This window comes from Eurytemora carolleeae, unplaced genomic scaffold, assembly GCF_000591075.1.
Source record: "Eurytemora carolleeae unplaced genomic scaffold, Eaff_2.0 scaffold369, whole genome shotgun sequence".
In the NCBI taxonomy this organism is placed as follows: Eukaryota; Metazoa; Arthropoda; class Copepoda; order Calanoida; family Temoridae; genus Eurytemora; species Eurytemora carolleeae.
In genome coordinates this window covers 293,600-315,506 of record NW_019396298.1, presented here as the reverse complement: position 1 = coordinate 315,506, position 21,907 = coordinate 293,600, and the positions used below count along the sequence as shown (strand labels likewise).

Here is a 21,907-nt window from a genome sequence, read left to right as displayed (position 1 = left end):
AAACTTACAGGGAAAAAAATGAAACAAAATAAACAAAACATAATCAAACTGGGATTTTATAACTCAAAACTTGGTTTTTTATTTAAGTAACAAGTGTCCTATTTTGTATTTACATATGAGAGATTTTATTTACATTTTTTGGTAGCCGTAAATATGAATCCAGTATTCACGGTTGGAACATTTTCTTTGGATTGTGGCTACTATCTCAGATAATTGAAGCACCGCCTCAATCATTATGAAATCGCATTACTAAAAGGATTGAATATCATAAAAATTAAGATTTTCAAATCAGAGATACTTCTTTAAAGCCTACCTTTGTAGATTGGTTTTCAAACAAGGCTGTCAAAATCTTAAGTTCTGTAAACAAATGAAAACTCTAGAATAGTCAGAGCGTGAAAGAATATGATAATCTTATGAGGAAAAAAATGTAATAATGGAAGTTCTTAAACGAGATGAAATAATCTTGATGTATTCTCCCCATCTAAAATAAACTTAGGGCACATTCAACATGCTGTATCTAAATGCAGTATCAACTTGGAAATCAAGCAAATTCATTAGAAATTGGTAAACAAACAAACTAATCTAAGGAAACAATCACACCACATTCATTATTTTCAAATTAAGAACCAATTTTTACTAATAAAATGGTTTTTAACATTTAAACATAAGAAAATTAAAAAACAGAATTATTTTTTACTATGCGGCCTTAGTTAAAGAATACATCAAGATTATTACATCACTTTTAAGAATTTCCATTATTAACATTTTATTCCTCATAAGGATATTCTTTCACGCTCTGACCGTGTAATACAGAGCGTCCCATATCATATTAGATTATCTCCAATCTTTAACACCTAAATACGCACATTATACTAAAAAAATCTATCATTTTCTGCAACAAAAAATTTCTATTAGCCGTATTAAATTTTTCAAAATGATTCATTCTTCTTAAATTTTCTGATTTGTCCCCCAAATCGTAATTTAGACCCATTGACGCGGTCTAATTTGATGTGGGACACCCTGTAATTTCCATTCTTACACAATCTGAGCGTTAAGGAATGAAAATTCTACACTACCAGAGTATGACTTATCATTCTTGAACGCTAGGAAGCGAACAATATTAATATTGTTCTCCTGAACCGTGTAGTAATGGGAATTCTTACACGATAGGTTAACTACTATGGAACCGAACATATATGATATAATACTAAAATATTGATATATACACCGACAGTTGACACTGTATTAATCTCATAATCGTTGTCTTGTTCTTCAGAACGTTTCAAATATCGAAACATATTTACATCACCATAATTCTCCTTCCCGATCCTTAGCTGGAACCTGAAAAAAATTAACAATTAGATCACAATCAAAAACAATGAACAAAATTTTATTTTAATTTCTATGAAACTTTCTCAAACTCCATTGTGGATTTTAAAAAAACTGTCCCTCTCCCCCTTATTTTTAAAATAATGTTTTATTTTTAAAATAATGTCTTATTTTTAAAATAATGTCTTATCTTTAAAATAATGTCTTATTTTATCTTTGTGAATTTCACATACATCCAAATTCCAATGAATAATCTTATTTTAAAGTTTTCACTGTGGAAAATTGAATTCAGTCGATGTGTCTACTGTCTATTGTCTAGCGCTATCACAACCAGAGGTTTTAGTCTGTTAAGATCTAGGAGTACGGCGTACACAGCATCCAGACAGAACAAACACTAGGCTGAGAGAATATCAGAAATATGAAGACGACATTTAAAAATTGATTTTCTTTTTTATTCCTGCGAGGTGGGGTAAGTATTTCAGTTATATTATGCGACACCGGAAGCCAATTTTATTATGAACCACTTTTATAGAAAATAAAAACAATTGATTTAAAGAAAATAAATAAACAACAAATATTTTAGAACAAAATTTAGTTATAGTTTATAAATTGTAACAATTTAAATGCTTAACTCCCTTAGATTTTTGAACTGAAGATTTCTTATATTACATATTAAATAATATGAAAAAAGGCCAAATATACACATTAAGTCGTTGTACTTAGTCTGAAGGTTGATTGTTAATAATAATAATAATGTTCTACTTAAGTTTTTTAATATCACAATTTCCTTATCAATCATTGCAACTTATTAAACATTATATTTTAAATATCTATATGTAGTTCTATCGAACCGATCGGGCCCAAATTTTGTGTGGGACCTCACGTGGCCCTAGGGAAGGTTTATGAATGAACAAAATAAAAAAATTTGCCCAAATCAAAATTTGATTTTCATATAATTTTTTAAAATTTTGAAAATCCATGAAATTTTTTTTTATCGAAATCCGAAAACTTTTTTGTTTTGTTTTACAATGTACACAAAAAGAACATGTTTACAATTGAAATAAAAGATGGGCGCGAATCGCCCTAAAAACCTTTTATATATATATTTACAAAGAATAACAAGAAACTAATTGCATGTTAAATGTACATAGTACAACTATACTGATGGTAATAGTAAAGAAAACAGAATTTTGTAAACATTTACGTTATAAAATGACACACGTTTGTATTGCAAAGGGTACTAAGTATCTTAATTGTACAAATATGTATCCTCTGGGTTTCAATGGACTTATAGATTGTCGTCTTCTAAATATATTCGAGCCTGGTGTTTGTGCAGTCTGGATTATGGGCGTAATGTATAGTGCGTATTGTGTCAGATAGATTCAGAATCACCTCAGATAGATGTCTAGGTGTACTGTGTTCTGTCAAGTTGTACTGTTAACTGTATACTACCTACCTCTATTAACCTGGGTGTACCGTGAATTGTTTGTTGTGTATTATGTACTGTAAAGTACCTACCTTTATTATCCTAGGTTTATCTATTATCCTGGCTGATCTATCTATGTGTACTGTGTACTGTATAGTACCTACCTCTATTATCCTAGGTTTATCTATTATCCTGGCTGATCTATCTCCCTTCTCCACAATACCAATTATCCAGGCTTGGTTCCCTTCACTAGTCTCTATATCCTGGAATAAGATCAACAATCAGCATATTTATACGATAACAGAAAATGGTTCAAACACCCCTCAATCTGAATCAGATATGATGCACATGATCCCATATAAACCAGGGATGTGGCGGAGCTCAACCCTGTTTTCATTGTATAATAACCTACACGTTATGGAACTTTGTTTGTAGGTTGACTTTTTATAATAATAATAATAATAACCAACACTTCAGAATGAATGTATTCACCCTAATTAAAATTAATTTCCCCATCAGGATGGAATTTTAGGAATGTGTTTTTCTCTCCCTATATTAGGGAAAAAAACTATTTTTTGGATAAAAATTATCCACAAAAGAGACATCCTTCCCAGATCTAAGAAAATTCTTCAATATAACCCCCCCCCCCCTGATCTCTTCTAAGTATGTTTTTATTAAAAAGATTTTTTTGTCCCTAAGACATGATTGGGTTGTTACGATCGAATCTCGGAATTTTTCTATTGTGAATATTTGGTGTTATATGGGACATAGGTTTATATTTATCTACCAGGGGTTGTAACCTGGCAGCACATTCATCCATCCACGCTTCATTAATACTGAGAAGATTGTGGACAGGTGTGCTTAATTACAGTGAGTTAACGAGAACTGGTGTCACAACTCACCACCCCACCCCACTACAACCACCATATAAAAACTAACCTTACAAAATGCAGCAGCCTGTTCTCTTGGTAAACAGATTAATAATCCACCACTAGTCTCACAAGCCATACCCTTTAGAGCAATCAATCAATCAATCAATCAATTAATCAAATCCATAATCATTTATCTATTATTTTTTATTATTCATTTGCTAATTCGTTAACCGATCTTTTCTTTAAGAAATTTTTATTTCATACGTTTTATCATAAATTTTTTCCTTCTTTAAAAAGTCATTTTTTAACCTGACTTACACAGTTACCTACAAAGGATGAGACTTCAGAGACGACTGTACGGAATTTCTACTGACTGCGTCCTAACATTCATGATTCTTTGCGACTGTAAACTTGATTCTTTATTTGCAAATTCATTTAATAAGCCATTTAAGGATTAATTTAACCAAGGAGAATCGTCATATTAAATAAGTTTCATTTTTTCTACACAGTCTCATCCTATGTGGATAACCCTGTGTATTTTGACTATCCCACCTGAGCCAGCTGGAACATGTTTCCTTTTGCCTTGGCAACAGCAGCCATCTTTGCAATGACGGGCAGATTGTGAATCACAAAAGAAACCTTAAAGTAAAAAATAGGATTAAAATAAAGCTAAGCATTAGTTGCTGTATCTCTGGATGGTTTTGGAATATTTTCAATAAAATTTCACTCTATCTAGGGTAGAATAAAGAAACCGAGTTTTTGTACCAACTTCAGTTTGTTTTAATCCTTCTATCTTATAAACTTTTAGACCTCCATCAATCTATTGATAGGATGTTTAAAGGATATGAAGACGATGCGAACCAGGGCAGTCCATAGCTTCCGTAGCGCAACCTTACCGCGTTACTCTCTCTCCTTCCTGGCCACCTGTTCTCTCTCTCTCTCTCTACTATTATTTTATCTGGCCGAATTTTTTATTTAAAAAATATCAAAGTTTAACGACATTGCGGTGCCTTATGCTATGTTTATGTTTATGTGGTGTTGATTCTCAGGACTCCTATTGGAGTATAATGAGAATTTCTTGATTTAACTGTAAATGATTTTAGTTCACTATCGTTCTGGCCATCATTGTTCATATCATTCACATTTTCACATGTTCATCGTACATTCTTTTGAAACTGTCTACATTCTTGGCATTCTGAATAGTTGCAGGTAAATTGTTCCATGGTTGGACAACTCGATTGCTGAAAAATTTCCTTCGAATTTCACCTTTGCACTGTTTTATTTGTAGATTCACATAGTTTTCAGATTGACGAGTGGTTCTTGGGCTGATGTCTTGGACCCTGGTAAACCATATATCTGGATTAACAGCTATCTTATGGTTCAGAGTTTTGTATATATGTATCATGTCAAACCTTAACCTCCTAGCTTCCAAGGTTTGGATACCAATTTCCTTTATTTTGTCCTCATATAAGAAACACTTTGCAGGTTTGAGATGATATTTATGGCTCACTTTTGTACATTTTCTGCTAAAATATAGGGATTAGATAATCTCAGTTTGCAGGTTTGAGATGATATTTATGGCTCGCTTTTGTACATTTTCTGCTAAAATATAAAGAATTTAAACCGCGTCGCTGAACCGCCAAAAACCCCTTCAGTTCCAGAGGCCGGTTCAAATTCGAAACACTGAATACAATTTCAAGTGGAACCAACCATGTTGGAGCCGCGTCTCAAATTTGAGACGCATTTTATTGTAAAGATTATGTTTGTGTACCTCATTCTTCTGACAGCGCGCGAGGGTCATAGCGTGTCCAAGGAGCCCAAATCCACCAATAGATGTAGCTGCATGCGCCTTGTACTTATGCATTAGCTTAGCTGCTCCTAGGTTTAGTTTACTCATAGAGTCCAGAGCACGCTTATATGCCTTCCTAAACAGAAGTTGGTTCAGGGATCAAATTTAATGAATTTGAGCTACGTGCTGAAATACCTACTGCAGGTGCAAATTTGAACCACCGAATCGAAGATAAATTTAAAGGAAGAATTTGAATCGGTGATTCAAATTTGAACTGGTAGGTAGGCAGTTCAAATTCATTAAATTGTGTCCAGATAAAATATAAAAAAGAAATTATGAGAAAATGGAAGAAAAAAGGGAAGACATTTAAAACTAAACGAAGCCATATAAATTAAGTAGTACTTACGTAGCTTCCTGTTGGGTTAAAACCAGTTTCATTTTACTCCAAGATGCAGGGTTTTGTAACCAGTTGTGTACATTCACCGCAATCTAGATAAAACAAGATTAAACCAGTTTCATTTTACTCCAAGATGCAGGGTTTTGTAACCAGTTGTGTACATTCACCGCAATCTAGATAAAACAAGATTAAACCAGTTTTATTTTACTCCAGAGCCCGAAATAAGGACAGAGTATTGTCAGGATAATTTTGTAGATATACATTTTCTAGTTCGAATTATTATTTCATATGATTAGTCTTTCCATTTTTCTAGCTGCAGGATGCAGGGTGTCGTAACCAGTTGTGTACATTCACAGCAAAATGGATAAAACAAAAACAAAAACAGTTTAGTCTTAATTCAGAAAACAGAGTTAATAAATATACCTGTAAACCATAAAAACTAAAAAAAAGGCTGAAGAGTTTTGTTTGTGAAACATAGAAATAAGTGTCCAAGTAAAAGTGAAATACATTAAAAATAACAATTTCCACAAGGGCATTTTCAGATGTCAATTTGACAAGGGTATACAGAGGAGTTTGTCTCGAGTACCTGAGTTCCAAGTGGTTTTGTGAGAACAAGAACATCTCCAGCATTGCATTTATCAGGTCTAATGAAAGAACAAATATATATAAAATAACAAGCTAGGAACTTGTTTAAATTTAAATTTGTTGGCAATTTTATTGGATCTTCACTCGTCAGTGCAACCATCACGATAATTACAGATAAAAATAAAACATGTCATCAAACCCTTTTTAAAAAATGAGAAAAAATGTTTCAAGTTTTAACTTACATAATGTATTCGGAGTCTGAGCAGACGGCGGTAGCAACCCCGCCGATCATGCACCAAGGATTAACCACCGTCTCCCCGCCGGTAATTGAAGTTCCCGCTTCAGCAGCACAATCACGGAAACCCTGGGCACACATTTATTTATTCATTAGTTTCCAACTTTTATTTTAAAACAATTCATTTCCCCAAATGATCAACAAGCAAAAACACAACTTAAATCAGCGCAACATTCCCTAAATGCTGGATTCATCATTATAATTTATATATATACTAGCCTTAGAGGGCGCTTCGCGCCCATCTTCTAAATTAATTGTGAACATGTTCTCTTTGTGTACATCGTAAAACAAAACAAAAATAATTCGCGGATTTTCACAAAAAATTTCGTGGATTTTCAAAATTTTAAAAAATTTAATGAAGATCGAATTTTGATGGAGACAAATATTTAAAATTTTGATCATTCATAAACCTTCCCTGTGGTTACGTGATGTCCCACAAAAAATTTGGGCCCGATCGGTTCAGCCGTTTTGACGTTTATTGGATACAAACAGACAGACAATCCAAATTTATATAAAGATGCGTATATATACCCCCGAAAATCTTTCAATCTTGCTTCTTGAAGGTGGTTTTGTAAGTATACCTTGATCATTTGAGGAACCACTACATCCCGTTCCTTCTCTGAGAGTTGGTTAGATACAGATAGCTTCATGAGCATGTTATCTATCTCAGGCACCCCAATAGCATACATACTGGAGAGAACAGTAGCACATGATATCCTTCCAAGGAGATAAGGATCATCTATACAGGGGTAAAGAACCTCCTGGGCCTGGAGTAGGGTTAAACCACCGTGTCTAGCCGGCAGTATACTCGCATCCATACTCAAACCAAGCTTACTATTCTAAATAATTAACACCCATTACATCGTAGTGTAAAAATAAAATTAACAAAATGCAGCGGACTTGTGGATTCCCGACGATAAGTAATTTATGTAAAAAAATGCAAATATATATTTGAAATTAAATAATTTGGATAAGTGGAAAACAAGAAAAAAAAAGTTTTCCAACTAATAACTCCATTTTTATTTCGGTAAAGAAGACTAAAACTTTAAATAAGGGTTCTAAGAACTTAAATTAGGAATGGGATTTTAATTCAATTTAATTTAATTTAATTATTCAATCATTCATCTTTAATTGCTTACCTTAGAAGGATCCGTATTCTCTCCCATGAATCCCTTGAGCATGTTGTCGATGACAGCGGTGCTAACTTTACTCCGACGAGCGCGGAATTCGGTAAATCTAAGTAAAAAATCATTTTTAATGACGATATTATTTTTATATTTATTAAGTAAAAACTACCGATTTTTCCGTTTACAATGTACACTTTCCACTTTTGTACACTGTACAGTGTACAATTTTGTACACTGTACAGTGTACATCGTACATTCCTCTTTGAAGTCTTATCCGTTGTGTGCGACTCTTTAGGTAGTTTTGAAAGTTTTTAAATCACTTGATTTTTCGAAAAATAAACAAAAAACTAATGGGCGTATAAGGACCAGAAAGATAAAAAAATTTGAACCACCGAATCGAAGATAAATTTAAAGTACTGGTACAAACGTTGGACTGGTACAAACGTTGGACCAGTACAAACGTCGGACTAGTAACAAACGTCGGACTTACAAACGTAGGACTAGTACAAACGTCGGACTAGTATAAACGTTGGACTGGTACAAATGTCAGACCAGTATAAACGTCGGACGGGTAGATTTATAACGAAAAACGTCGGACTTGGTAGATTTTGAATGGACGATTGTTTAAAAAATGTCCAACTATTGAATTCTACAAGATCAAACAGTTTAATCCCTATATCTTTGAAAGCCGATGTTGTAGACCTTAGATATTTCCGACGTTTGTGGGTCCGACGTTTGTACTAGTACCAAACTATCAACTGTTTGCGCTGAACTTTGTAATAAAGCAAATTAATAAACTTAATTTGAAGCGGTGGGGGTGGGGCGGGGGTTAGCTAAGATGAATTTTTAAAAATAAATATGAATTCAATATTCATATTTTAAATCAATCCATATCCATTATCCGTTTCTTCCCAGGAGCAGGACACAGCAGAATAATTGGCAATGGAGTTCAAATTGCAAAGTTGGGGGTTATTTTTAAAGAATATATGTCTCAGTATACATCCCTGATTAAAACAAATAAAACTTCAAAACTTCAAAAATATGTTGATAAGTGACCAGATTAAATTTACCATATATCTGACGATTTCGTCACCGAAAGACTATATTAATTAATAGGGATAAGTAGTTGATCTACATGGAGGTAGCTTAACAGTGTTTCAATTCAAGTAGAAGATAAGTGGTTCAACTCCTTGTAATTTATACCTGTATCTGTATCTCCCTGGTGATCTACATCTTCAACAACTCTGCATTATTGATCTCTACCTGAGTAGTGAGTACTGAGTATCTGTATCTCCCTGGTGATCTACATCTTCAACAACTCTACATTATTGATCTCTACCTGAGTAGTGAGTACTGAGTATCTGTATCTCCCTTGTGATCTACATCTTCAACAACTCTACATTATTGATCTATACCTGAGTAGTGAGTATTGAGTATCTGTATCTCCCTTGTGATCTACATCTTCAACAACTCTACATTATTGATCTCTACCTGAGTATCTGTGTCCCCCTGGTGATCTACCTCATCAACAACTGCTGTAGGATCATCAGGATCCTCCTCCTCTCCACTCATCTAATTTAAAAATATTGCAAACGATCGTTTGATTAAGAATTAATTAAGAAATCTTTTTAATTTTTTAGCCGGATCAAAGTCGTGATTAATATTAATTCAGAAGTGCAGAAAATTTTTCGATTTGTTTGTTCACGAGTTATTTCTCTGAAGAAGGAAGTGTCATTAAGATCTGATTAGCCATTGACACTCGACAGGGTTCAGCAAAAATGTGTAATTTGTTCTCTTTTTTTACATCAAAAATCCTTGAATTTGAAGAAAGAAATCTTACCTGGGCTTTCCGTAAGTCCACCATTTGTGCGGCCATTTTATCTTGAGAGCATAATCCCTGAAAGAAATTGTCCTGATGTGTCGCAAAAAAATCAAGACCGAGAAAAATGCTGGAAACTGAATCCAAGGAAGGAAACTGAATTGCATCGTTAATACATAATTTTCCACAAGAGGGTCAGTATCGGATCCGTGAATCTATATTAAAGCTTGAGACAAGGTTATTAAATCAAATCAAAACGAATATTAGTTTCCCCCCCGGACTGGGGGAAAATGGTGGCTGGATTTGAACACTGGTTCAAGTTTGTAACTTGTCTTATTTTTCCTCGACGCAACAGGCCGTGCATAATTATTACTCAAATACGCGACATTCACCATAATTTAGGGTTACTTAGTATTAATGTTTTAAATAACGCGAGCGGGGCGAGTATGAAATAATCGCACAATCGCAGTTTATATACCATGATTTTCCAACAAGATTTAACAATAATTAGACTCAAAACATGAGCCCAAAAAATTAAAATTTAAAACTTTGAAAGTTGTTAGCATTATTGCGCTGGGGCTGTACTGCATTAAAAAAATATGTACTGCACAGACTCCAGGCGGTACATAATGTACAGTTGTGATGAAAAAAGAGGACAAGTCAGATTGGAGTTAATGTGCTGCTTCTCAGGACTTAATATTGTGAATAAATAATAATAATTATACATGTGCGCCTACAACTGAACTCGTATTACTGAGTCGACAGTCTAAGCCACTTAACTTGTACTTAAGTTAAGCTTAACTTATAAGCTTTAAGTAACGTAATATTAGTGGGATAAACTGTGGGCTCTGTATTCTTATTGTCTTTCACGCAATATATTACATTCTCAACAATTTTCAAAGAGGGCAATAAATACCTCAATAATTATTTTGCAATTATATTTCTGCAACCAAAATAATGTCACTCAGGGTCGGGGAAACATATGATTAAGTCTCAATTTCCTTTAAAAATATAATCTTGAATTCTCTGAACCAATGGAAGAACGGAAAAAACTGGACTTATCTAGAAATCTTAAGAATTCTAAACATTAAAACAAAATCTTAAAAACTATCCATTCAAAATTTGTTAAAATCTTGCTGAAGTTTAGAGACAAACCCGTCAAATTTCAAATTATCGATAAACTATAAACTAGACGACACTATTATATTGCGTCTTGAAATAGTTGGTGCACATGTTAGGTAGGTTAGAAGTAGTAGTAGGATAGATCCCAGGATATAGGATGAGCCTGCTTCTACTACAAGTCAACTAAGCGCAACTATACTGCGCCTGAAGTAGGCTATGGGAGAAATTGGTTCGTCGAGGTTTCGACTAGGGATCGTCTCGACTGTTGAAGAATCGAGCCTAAGAAGTGTATGGGAGCTCTGGTGGTTACAGGTCTGCCAAGAATGGATGGTTGATACACTCCAATGCTGTAGCGCGCTGGTTAGGGTCGAAAGCAAGCATAGGGATCAACCAGGCAGAGAACTCCTCGGCGGTCTTAGGATCCCATTCGTACTTGTCTGTGAGAACCTCGAAGAGCGGCCACGGCTTCAGTTTCGTTATATTTCTCAGCTCTCCGTTCTTCCTGAAGAACTCCTTACTGTACTTGCCGCAGGTGGCGATATGACGAGGAATGGGTCCAGCGAGTTCAATGATGTGCGCTAGATGATCTTCATCTCGACTATAGTCTTCTCCTACAAACAAACAAGTTTTCATCCATAAATATAATTAAAAAATATTTTTAAAAATTCCCCTTTCTGACGAGATATATTTGTAGAAAGTATTTATGAATTCGTGTTAGCTCTTAATGTCTAAAACCGAGAAAATAGAAATTTGGGTGACAGTCTTAACAGAGGTGTTGACTTACCTTTTTTTATATGCTTAAATGATAGATATCTAAATATAAAAGAACAATTTATTGTTACAAAGAACAAAACTGACGTCTGTACCCCTTCGGAAAACATTTTTTCATGCAGGGGGAGGGAGAGTGATCACATCTTTTGTAAAATAAGTTTACTCTTGGGCAGCTGACCTGAGTGAGGTTCGAAGAGGTAATCACCGGTAGCAAGTTCGAACGCCATACAAGCAGTAGACCATATATCAGCAGGGGGACCATACCCTGCACCCAGTAAGACCTAAAATAGAACATATATTATATTTATTTACTGTACACCATATATATCAGACTAAGCTTTAAAATCTTCATATTTTAGTATATATATCAAGTAAAAAAATTCTGGGGTGAAAGAATAATTTTCAAAGGAGGGAACGGGGGGGGGGGCTATTTTTCAAGAAAAAATACACCAGGTTGTAATATACTCCACCAGGAGTCCGGAGAAGAATCCAAACATGAACCTACCTCCAGGGACCTATATTGTCTGGTCTGAATCTCCTCTGTGAAATGATGATGAACCCAGCAAGCGTTCCCAAGATCTGCTATTTTAACAGTCAGCTCTGGATCCACTTCACGACAAGGATCAGGTTTACGAACCTCAACTAAAACAAAGAATATGGTACACTTGTCAAATCAGACTTTAAGGACCTCCTAGTTCCACAGTTATGTAGTTTATAATAACTATCCTATACAACCCTTGATCTAACCTGAAGCTTGGGTCTCTAGGTTCTCCATCTCACTGCTGATACTGATGGTTCTCATGGATACTTCCTTCTCTGTCTCCTGTTCCACAGGGAGCACATCAGCTGTTTCATCAACCTTGAGACAATTTTTTATACAAAACAGAGAACTTGAACTTATAATTATTTAATGGGATTTAAAAACATTTAAATCATCAATGATGCCGGCTGAAACCGAATTTTTTAGTTGCAACTCACATAACCAAAGGGAAGGTTTTAAGAGCATCAAAGTTGAAAAATGTCAATATTCATTATTTACGAAAATGCAGAAATATCCGCAAAAAATCAGTTTGAGAAGCAACGTTTTAATGTTAAATTGATAATAGAAGAGGGTGCACGAAGCGACCTAAAACCTTTAAACATATAAAAGTGTCACTTCTTAATTCTCCCCCACTGCCTAAAATCCAAAAACTAAACTCACTTTTGTTCTTAACAAAGATGATTCCCAACATTTAAGACTTTTTTCATATCATGATTAATGATATCATTACAATTTAATGGCAATACCTCTGGGTCTGATTTGTTTATTTGTTTTTGAGTAGAGTTATCATTGGATCCGTTAGCAGAATCCTTAGCAGTATCAGCAGCTTCAGTAGCAGTAGTATAAGTATCAGTTCCACCTGCTAGAGCTTCGTCGACATCAACCTAGTTCCAGATCAAATATAATCTAATCAAGAATATTCAATTTCTTATTTCAGTGCTTAGGATCCATTTAATTTTGATGCGGATCCGGATCCTGGATCCGCACTGAAAAAAAATGGATCCAGGTCATTTCTTTAAGATTTACTGAAATTTTTTAACAACAAATAATTTTCAAATTTTTTGTTTAATTTTTTTCGCTTATTTTTATCCTAAAACTTGATGAACCATTTAGAAATGAGGAAATTTTTATAATCTCTTTTTTCAAAAGTTCAGCTTTCGGTTTTAGGAGTAAAAAAGTTTTTTTTCAGTTTTTGGTTGATATTTTACCCCTTGGATCCGGATCCGTGGATCCGCATATTTTTGAGGATCCGGATCCAGGAAGCCAAAATCTTGCGGATCCAACGGATCCGGATCCTAAGCACTGCTTAAAATATCTCACAATCAAACATTCCAACTTTGATAAATTAAGAATTAAAAAGTATAATTTGTAAAGATCCCAGTGTCTCTAAGTGTCAGATCCAAGTGGCTCTGAGTGTCCCCGATCTCGGTGTCTCTCAGAATTTTCTCGAAATGATTTTCGACAATCTGGGGAAATGAAATTGGACCTCAAACTTGCAAGGTTTCCACCCTGACTGATACGTTTTACCTTCAAAATATGCAATTATTTCACCCCATATAGCGAATAAAATAAAATAAAATTATAATTATCATACTTAACTTCAGATGGGTGGGAAAGAGGAAATTATTTTTTTAAAATAAAATATGTAATGTTACCTCTTTAGCTAGGGTGGTTGTAGCTTGAACGGAGGACGGGGCCTCCTCCCAATCAGGACTGGTTACACTCATAGCCTTCAATCAATCAATCAAACAATCAATCACTAACCAGCAATCAATCAAATCAATCAAAATGTAAATATTTCTTGATTTCATTTTTGTTAATGTTTTCGTTGTGACGAAATTAAGTTTCTGCCGAGAAACAAATTATAAAATAAATAAAACAAAAATAATAAGAAAAAATTGAATAGTTTTTCATCACTATAAAACCTAAAATGTATAAAATATATTTTACCTCCGATTTGCTTGATTTCTCCGACTTTTGATCCTCCTCCATGTGTCCGTTGCAATCCTCCTCTGGTAGCTCTAGTCCGTTCTCGTCCTTGTTCACGTGCTTGAGGGCGTCCTCCATCAACTGCTGGTTCCTCTTCTCTCTCTTCTTCAACTTTTTCTTCTTAGACTTGGACATTTTAGCGTTTAAATCCACCTTGCGGAGCTCCTAACCCAACAAATTATTCAACGAATTCTCAAGAAAGAGTAAATTCTGATTGACAAGGATTGACGCTTAAAATACCTTGTTTAAAGGCCTTAAAAATCTTCAATACATTTTTCTTTGAAATATTTACCGTTGCTTTTTATTTTTAAAACTTGTCTTTTCTAGCTGAGGGTTGCTTCATTTCAAGTTAAAAACTGGACGAGTTTTACAACATTATTAATACTTTTGTTATGTCAATAATTGGTGACATATGTAATTAAAACTTTAAAAAATGAAAACAATCTCAACGTATGTAACATTGTTTTGATAAAAAAAAACTTTGAAATTGTGAACGTGCAGAAATCAAAAACTAAATTCTACAAAAATCAACATTTTTAGCCAAATTGATCAAGATTTCCAAATAATTAAATATAATTGATTCCTGGAAACCAATCACTTTTATACTATTCAAAAAATTAACCGACGCATTAAAGGGACTGTGCAGTGTACAGGGTACAGTGTACAGTGTACAGGGTATAATGTACAGTGTACATTAAAGGGACTGTACAGTGTACAGTGTACATTAAAGGGACTGTACAGTGTACAGGGAGTGTAAGCGCTGTTTAAAGTTTCTCTCCATGCAAAGATGACAATGTCTAATTAACAATGGTACCCTTAACAGGTTTGTCTGATAAAATTTAAATAATTAGATATCAATGTTGTTCCTATAAACTGTTTATTTACATTTGCAGTTTCTCTGCGAAAGTGACTTGGGCAAAGTAATGGAGAAAATCACAGAAATAAACACTTTTCGCATCAGAAAAAATTATTGTATCTTACACATACATCTTTTGTAAGGTTTCATGGGTAATGGGTATTGTTGTAAATAGGGCATTGCCATCTTTGCAATGCATGGAGACTAACTTGAAATTACGCTCAAGGATGTTTTGAATATTTGGTTAGTTTCCTTAGGAGCTGTACTCATAGCGGATCCAGGAAGCTTGAGTCCCAGTTTCTGGTGGTGAGTTGCTTCAGCAGCCAACCTCTTTATATACCCATCATCCACACAAACTAATAAATAATGTTAATAATTAATTTTATGAAACTATAGTGTACTTCATCATTCTTCCTCACTTCATCGTGAATTTCATAATAAACGTGCTATAAAGTAATCATTGTCCTATAAAGTTAAATTAGCTGTACATTATATCACGTGTGCTATAAAGTAATCATTGTCCTATAAAGTTAAATTAGCTGTACATTATATCACGTGTGCTATAAAGTAATCATTGTCCTATAAAGTTAAATTAGCTGTACATTATATCACGTGTGCTATAAAGTAATCATTGTCCTATAAAGTTAAATTAGCTGTACATTATATCACGTGTGCTATAAAGTAATCATTGTCCTATAAAGTTAAATTAGCTGTACATTATATCACGTGTGCTATAAAGTAATCATTGTCCTATAAAGTTAAATTAGCTGTACATTATATCACGTGTGCTATAAAGTAATCATTGTCCTATAAAGTTAAATTAGCTGTACATTATATCACGTGTGCTATAAAGTAATCATTGTCCTATAAAGTTAAATTAGCTGTACATTATATCACGTGTGCTATAAAGTAATCATTGTCCTATAAAGTTAAATTAGCTGTACATTATATCACGTGTGCTATAAAGTAATCATTGTCCTATAAAGTTAAATTAGCTGCACATTATAGAATGTGTGCTATACAGTTTTGATTGGTTTCCCGATTTTCTCCAAAAAATTTTGGATGTTTCCAACTTTTGACTTCTGCTTTGTTACCAAGCTTATTTGATCTAGAAACAGCCATTGAAATAAGCCAAGTACACAAACGTATTATAAAATTACCTATAACACTATTTTTTTTGGCACGACGTGCTATAAAGTTTTTGGACTTAAATTTTCTCTAAATCTCGAAGGTTCTCGCCTTTTTAAATCAAATCTAAAATTTTAAATCTGAAAAGGCTTGAACCTTCTCGATAAAGAGAAAACTTCTGTCCAAAAACTTTATAACACTGCGAACCAAAATAACAGTGTAATAAGTAGTTAATATTTATTTTTGCTTAACTGGCCTATGTTACCTCCTAGGAACCCACGGGTTTCTTTCAGCCCATTCGGTCCAGCTGTTTGGCCAGCTATATCAAACATATATATGCAAATATACAAATCGATATATATGAGCGTAGAGATTTATTATATAGATTAATTCTCTGTTTTTTTAATTTATTTTGTATAATTTTTTTTTTCACACCATTTGATTCAGCAATTAGTATCCTTAATTTCTTATGTTTTTTTTACTCCCAAAATACTCAAATTTCTTTTCATTTTAACCTACCACACTGAAAACTGACATTTTCTTATTCTATTTTAGTATTTGTCTTTTCCTCTTTTCATTCTTTTCTTTATCTTCTTCTAAATCTTTCCTCTTTCTCTTGTTCTGTATTTTAAACCTTCACTTCATTTTTGTTAAAACATTTTTAATCCCTAGCTTTTCTTTTGCATCTTCTGTAGCAAATATGTGAAGGTCATGTATCCAGTAGTCTGCGTCTACTAATAGTCTAGGATTTCTAGGATTAACAAGATTTACAGATCAGTTGTAGAGCTACAGCACTAAATATGTTTACAAGGACACCATAGTCTAGCAAACTTTTGAGAGGTCACAAGAGTTTAGAGCAGAGCTAAGGGACAAGAATACACCCCTGAAGAACACCTATATTCAAGCAAAATTTCAAGAGGTCACAAGAGTTTAGATCAGATCTACGGGACAAGAATACACCCCTGAAGAACACTGTAGTCTAGCAAAATTTCAAGAGGTCACAAGAGTTTAGAACAGATCTACGGGACAAGAAAACAACCTTGCAGGACACATTCATCCAGAAAACTTTTAAGAGGTTACAAGAGTAGAGAGCAGAGCTATGGTGCAAGAACACACCCTTGCAGCCAGCAGGGACACAAGATCGGTCACAAGAGTAAAAAACAGAGCTACGGGATAATAACACGCTCTTGTGGGATACCACAATCTAGCAAACTTTTAAGAGGTCACACGAATATATAGCAGAGCTGAGGAATAAGAATTAACCCTTTCAGGACACCATATTACAGAAACCTATACAGAGGTCAAAAGAGACAAGAGTACAGTGCAGAGCTTTGGTGCAAGAACACAACCTTGCAGTACACCATATACTAGCAAACTTTTAAGAGGTTACAATAGTTTAGAGCAGAGCTACGGGGCAAGAGCACACTCTTGCTGTACACTATATTCTAGCAAACTTTTAAGAGGTTACAATAGTTTAGAGCAGAGCTAAGGGGCAAAAACACACTCTTGCAGGACACCATATTCTAGCAAACTTTTAAGAGGTTACAATAGTTTAGAGCAGAGCTACGGGGCAAAAACACACTCTTGCAGGACACCATATTCTAGCAAACTTTTAAGAGGTTACAATAGTTTAGAGCAGAGCTACGGGGCAAAAACACACTCTTGCAGGACACCATATTCTAGCAAACTTTTAAGAGGTTACAATAGTTTAGAGCAGAGCTACGGGGCAAAAACACACTCTTGCAGGACACCATATTCTAGCAAACTTTTAAGAGGTAACAATAGTTTAGAGCAGAGCTACGGGGCAAAAACACACTCTTGCAGGACACCATATTCTAGAAAACTTTTATGAGGTCATAATAGTTTAGAGCAGAGCTACGGGGCAAGAACACACCCTTGCAGTACACCATATTCTAGCAAACTTTTAAGAGGTCACAATAGTTTAGAGCAGAGCTACGGGGCAAGAACACACCCTTGCAGTACACCATATTCCAGCAAACTTTTAAGAGAATACAATAGTTTAGAGCAGAGCTACGGGGCAAGAACACACTCTTGCAGGACCCCATAATCTAGCAAACTTTCAAGAGATTACAAGAGAAAAGAACAGATCAATCGTTTGAATTGTATTTTACTTTTGAGACAAGGACTTTTGTAAATTAACTAGAATCTCCTTTTAAAAATCCCTCAAAACACATGATAAGTATTTTCTGTGATTTAACAAAATGGAAAAGATTAATTTTTTTTCTCGGTCTATATTTTGAATAGTTCATAATTGACCTGAATCTTAGATGCTTCTAGAATAGATAATGTTTACTTCAAACAACCTTGAAGTTCTATTCCTGCATCTTCAAAATAAACAACAAATCTAAAATTTTCAACTTTATTTGGCCTGAGCTGAAAACTTTAGAATGGGATATCCTTAATCCCGATAGGTAAATTAATCTGGAGATTAATAAAAAGAGGAGAACAATCATTATTTAATCTGGAGATTAAGAAAAAGAGGAGATCAAGCATTAATCTCGATATCCACCATTCTAAAGTTTTTAGCTCCGTTTTCTTTTTATAAAGCTGTTTAGAAACGGTTTTTTACACATACTAATTTTTGAAAATCTAAACTATTCTTGAACAAAAGGATAAAGATGCTTTTATTAGTTGAAAACTCAAAACAATCAAAAATATGACAAGCAAGTGTTTTTGGGGGTTTCCTAATCCCTTAAAGGGACTGTAAGCGTAATTTCAAGTCTTACAACGTTACCCCCTTAAACCTTATATCTGATTAAACAAGTGTTAATTTCTGTGAATTCTCCATTGCAATTGTTCTAAACAAGAAATGCAAAAGGCACTCTCGCAAAAACCCCCAAATGAAAGTAAACAGTTTTAAGAAACAAAAACATTAATATCTAATTTATACTTGATCAGACAAAGGTTTCGAGGGTACCGTTGTACCGTTGTATATCGGGCATTGACATCTTGAAATTACGCTTACAGTGATAGATAAAATGTTCAATTTTTTTTTTCTGAATAATATTTTTGCATCTGTTCATACAAAATCTCCGGTTTGCTAATCATTCATGAGTAATAAAACCACAAATAGAAGTTTGCAAATAATTTTGCGAATATTTGTCTAAAGAAATCCGCAACCACGGTATTTAAACAATTTCCTGCTTTTATTGATATTTTTGCATGAATCATTGCGAATATTTATTTGATATTAAATCTCTAGATCCCCTCTTTCTTCATTCAAACTCTTTGAACATGGATCAATGCCATATCCTAGTTTTTTTTAGCTAACAGTAGATCATTTTAAATTCCAGATTCTCTTTAAAGGGAGTGACCGGCTATGCAAAGTAGTTGAACTGAGTATGCAGTGTTGTGAAAAACTTCTTTCGGATTCATTTGAGACATAATAAACTTTTTAAAGATCTGTAAATCCTGAGTTTGAGCGCAAATTCGACGTTCATAACTCCTACTTTGGGAGTTTTCAGAATTAGTTATTTTTAAATTATTATATAACGACGACATAAAATGTAAAAAAGTTCTACAATAAACTACAGACGTCATGTATAAGAACATTTTGAGAAAAAAATTAATCTTATCATCGAAAATAAAAATCTTGTTCAACTATTAGTTTCTATTTTCTCATTATTCTGGTTTCTCATTATTCACAAAAGTTTTCGCAGATTTTCTAGAATCGTTATTGAAAAGACGACATTTGAAGAATTTGAAGATATTTTCGAATAAATTCATGTAAGATAAGAAATTCAATAAAATAATGAAAACGAAATAATCGATTTTAGCATTGATTTATTGACAAAGGAATTGAGTCTTTGCCACAAACTCTGCTTTTCTAATCCCTATATCTTTGGATTCCAATGTCGTAAACCTTAGATATTTCAAACTATGAATTTTGTTAGATCAAACAATGTAATTTTGAAATATCAAAGATTTGCGACATTGGGTTCCAAAGATATAGGGATTATAAATTCAGAGTTTGTGGCAAAGACTCAATTCCTTTCTTTTGAGAAATATGTTCCTAACCATCTAATCAGATTACTGTATAATTTTTACCTTATTTTTCGTTGTCGTTATTTAATAATTTCACAAAACTAATTCTGAAAACGTATTCACCCCCAAAGTAGGAGTTTTGAATGTCGAATTTCCGCTCAAACTCAGGAATTACAGATCTTTAAAAAGTTTAAGATGTCTCAAATGAATCTGGAAGAAGTTTTCTACAACACTGCATACTCAGTTCAACTACCTTACCTAGCCGGTAACCGGTAATTCCCTTTAAAGTTGATGTTTTTATCTATGCAGCAGAAACAATAAAGAAAAAACGATGTAATCTTCCTCTTTGTTACTCAGCTAAAGAGTGAAAGGATATCAATGCAATTCGGAGATTCCACTTTATAAATTGAAAGTCACAAGTTTTGACTCCTTAAAGCTTTCCTCTTTTTTAAAGTGATCGATATATCTTCAATTATGTTAAATAGGTAAGATCTTCTACTCTTTTAAATATCTTCCACATAATCTTTTTGCATATTCTTACGTTTACTGACTAACCTTGTACTTTTCATTCAAATTGTAANAAAAAACAGGAATTATCGTGTACAAGCCTCAATAAGCTTAAAAAAGACCTGAAAAAGTGCTGTTGGTTGTAGTTTTTAATTTTAGAAGGGGTCGTTTAAGTATCATTTTGTCGTTTAATGCTTTCATTTGGCGTTAAACTATGTCGAATGTTCAAAATCTTCTCTGTTTACTGTTTATTATTCTATTTAAATCTAAAAAAGCAGAGAGAAACAAACATATGCTTAGAAATGATAATAATGAATACTTAATTAGATTACTTTTATGTTTATATTTTAAATTTTTTCTGAAATAGTCTCCAATTTGAGGCCATGCAAAAAAATCGCCTATTTTAGCAGTTCGCAACCATGGGGCCAGGATTCCTGCAACCTCTTTTCCATGGGGCCAGGATTCCTGCAATCTCTCTACCATGGAACCAGGATTCCTGCAATCTCTCTACCATGGGGCCAGGATTCCTGCAATCTCTCTACCATGGGGCCAGGATTCCTGCAATCTCTCTACCATGGGGCCAGGATTCCTGCAATCTCTCTACCATAGGGCCAGGATTCCTGCAACATCTTTACCATAGGGCCAGAATTCCTGCAATCTCTCTACCATGGGGCCAGGATCCCTGCAACCTCTCTCAATAGGTTTCTTTTCAAAGAGTTCTGGATTAAGGACTACGTATACACCTTGGATTTCAGAAAGCCTCGAAGAAAAATCTACAGGGGTTCAGATATATGTAAATGAAGTTTGTTTGTTTCTTAAACAGTAAACGGAGAGATTTTCGATTATTCGACATAGTTTTTTACACCAAACAGAAGAGTCAGAAGACAAAAACTTACTAAAATTAAAATCCATGCACTTAAGCACATTTTCGAGTCATTTTATAAGATTGAAAGGGCTGCAAAACGCTAATCCCTGCTTGTTATGGGTCACCCTGTAAATGTTACATATTTATATAATTAAATAATTTGATCTTTAACATGAATTCATAGTTTGAAATATCGAGGGACCACGACACCGGGTTGTAAAGATATCAGGATATAGAGATATCAGAGTTTGTGGCAAAGACTCAACTCCTTTAAATAGCAAAAAAGTGTGTTACAAGATTCTATCTCTAAAAGCTAGGATGACGAAGGTAAAAAAAAATGCTGTTTCTCCAAAGAGTAACGTTGAAAATATTAGAAAAAGAGAGAATGAGGGGTGATTATTTAAACGTTTTTGAAAAATCATCAAATTCTTTTTTAATCAAACACTCTCATAACATTTTATTCTTAAAATGTAATCAAAAGGAT

At 33.9% G+C, this 21,907-nt stretch overlaps 2 protein-coding genes across 2 annotated transcripts; both read right to left on the bottom strand.

The window, feature by feature from the left end:
- Positions 1-142: 142 nt before the first annotated feature.
- LOC111700446 (selenide, water dikinase) lies at positions 143-7,925 on the bottom strand. The gene is made up of 11 exons (XM_023471351.1): positions 7,833-7,925; positions 7,275-7,532; positions 6,641-6,762; positions 6,400-6,457; positions 5,823-5,905; positions 5,399-5,552; positions 4,180-4,266; positions 3,695-3,766; positions 2,920-3,018; positions 1,180-1,341; positions 143-410 (listed from the first exon to the last, which is right to left on the bottom strand). The coding sequence occupies exons 1-10, from the start codon at positions 7,872-7,874 to the stop codon at positions 1,306-1,308; spliced, it is 1,011 nt and encodes a 336-aa protein (XP_023327119.1). The 5' UTR covers positions 7,875-7,925; the 3' UTR covers positions 143-410; positions 1,180-1,305.
- Positions 7,926-9,717: 1,792 nt separating this feature from the next.
- Positions 9,718-15,278, bottom strand: LOC111700444 (SRSF protein kinase 2; the record flags this gene model as incomplete). Its single annotated transcript, XM_023471348.1, has 8 exons — positions 9,718-11,372; positions 11,711-11,813; positions 12,038-12,174; positions 12,280-12,391; positions 12,820-12,957; positions 13,729-13,803; positions 14,024-14,227; positions 15,171-15,278. Coding segments are annotated over 8 exons (1,182 nt in total), but the record flags the coding sequence as incomplete, so codon positions are not given.
- Positions 15,279-21,907: the final 6,629 nt, after the last annotated feature.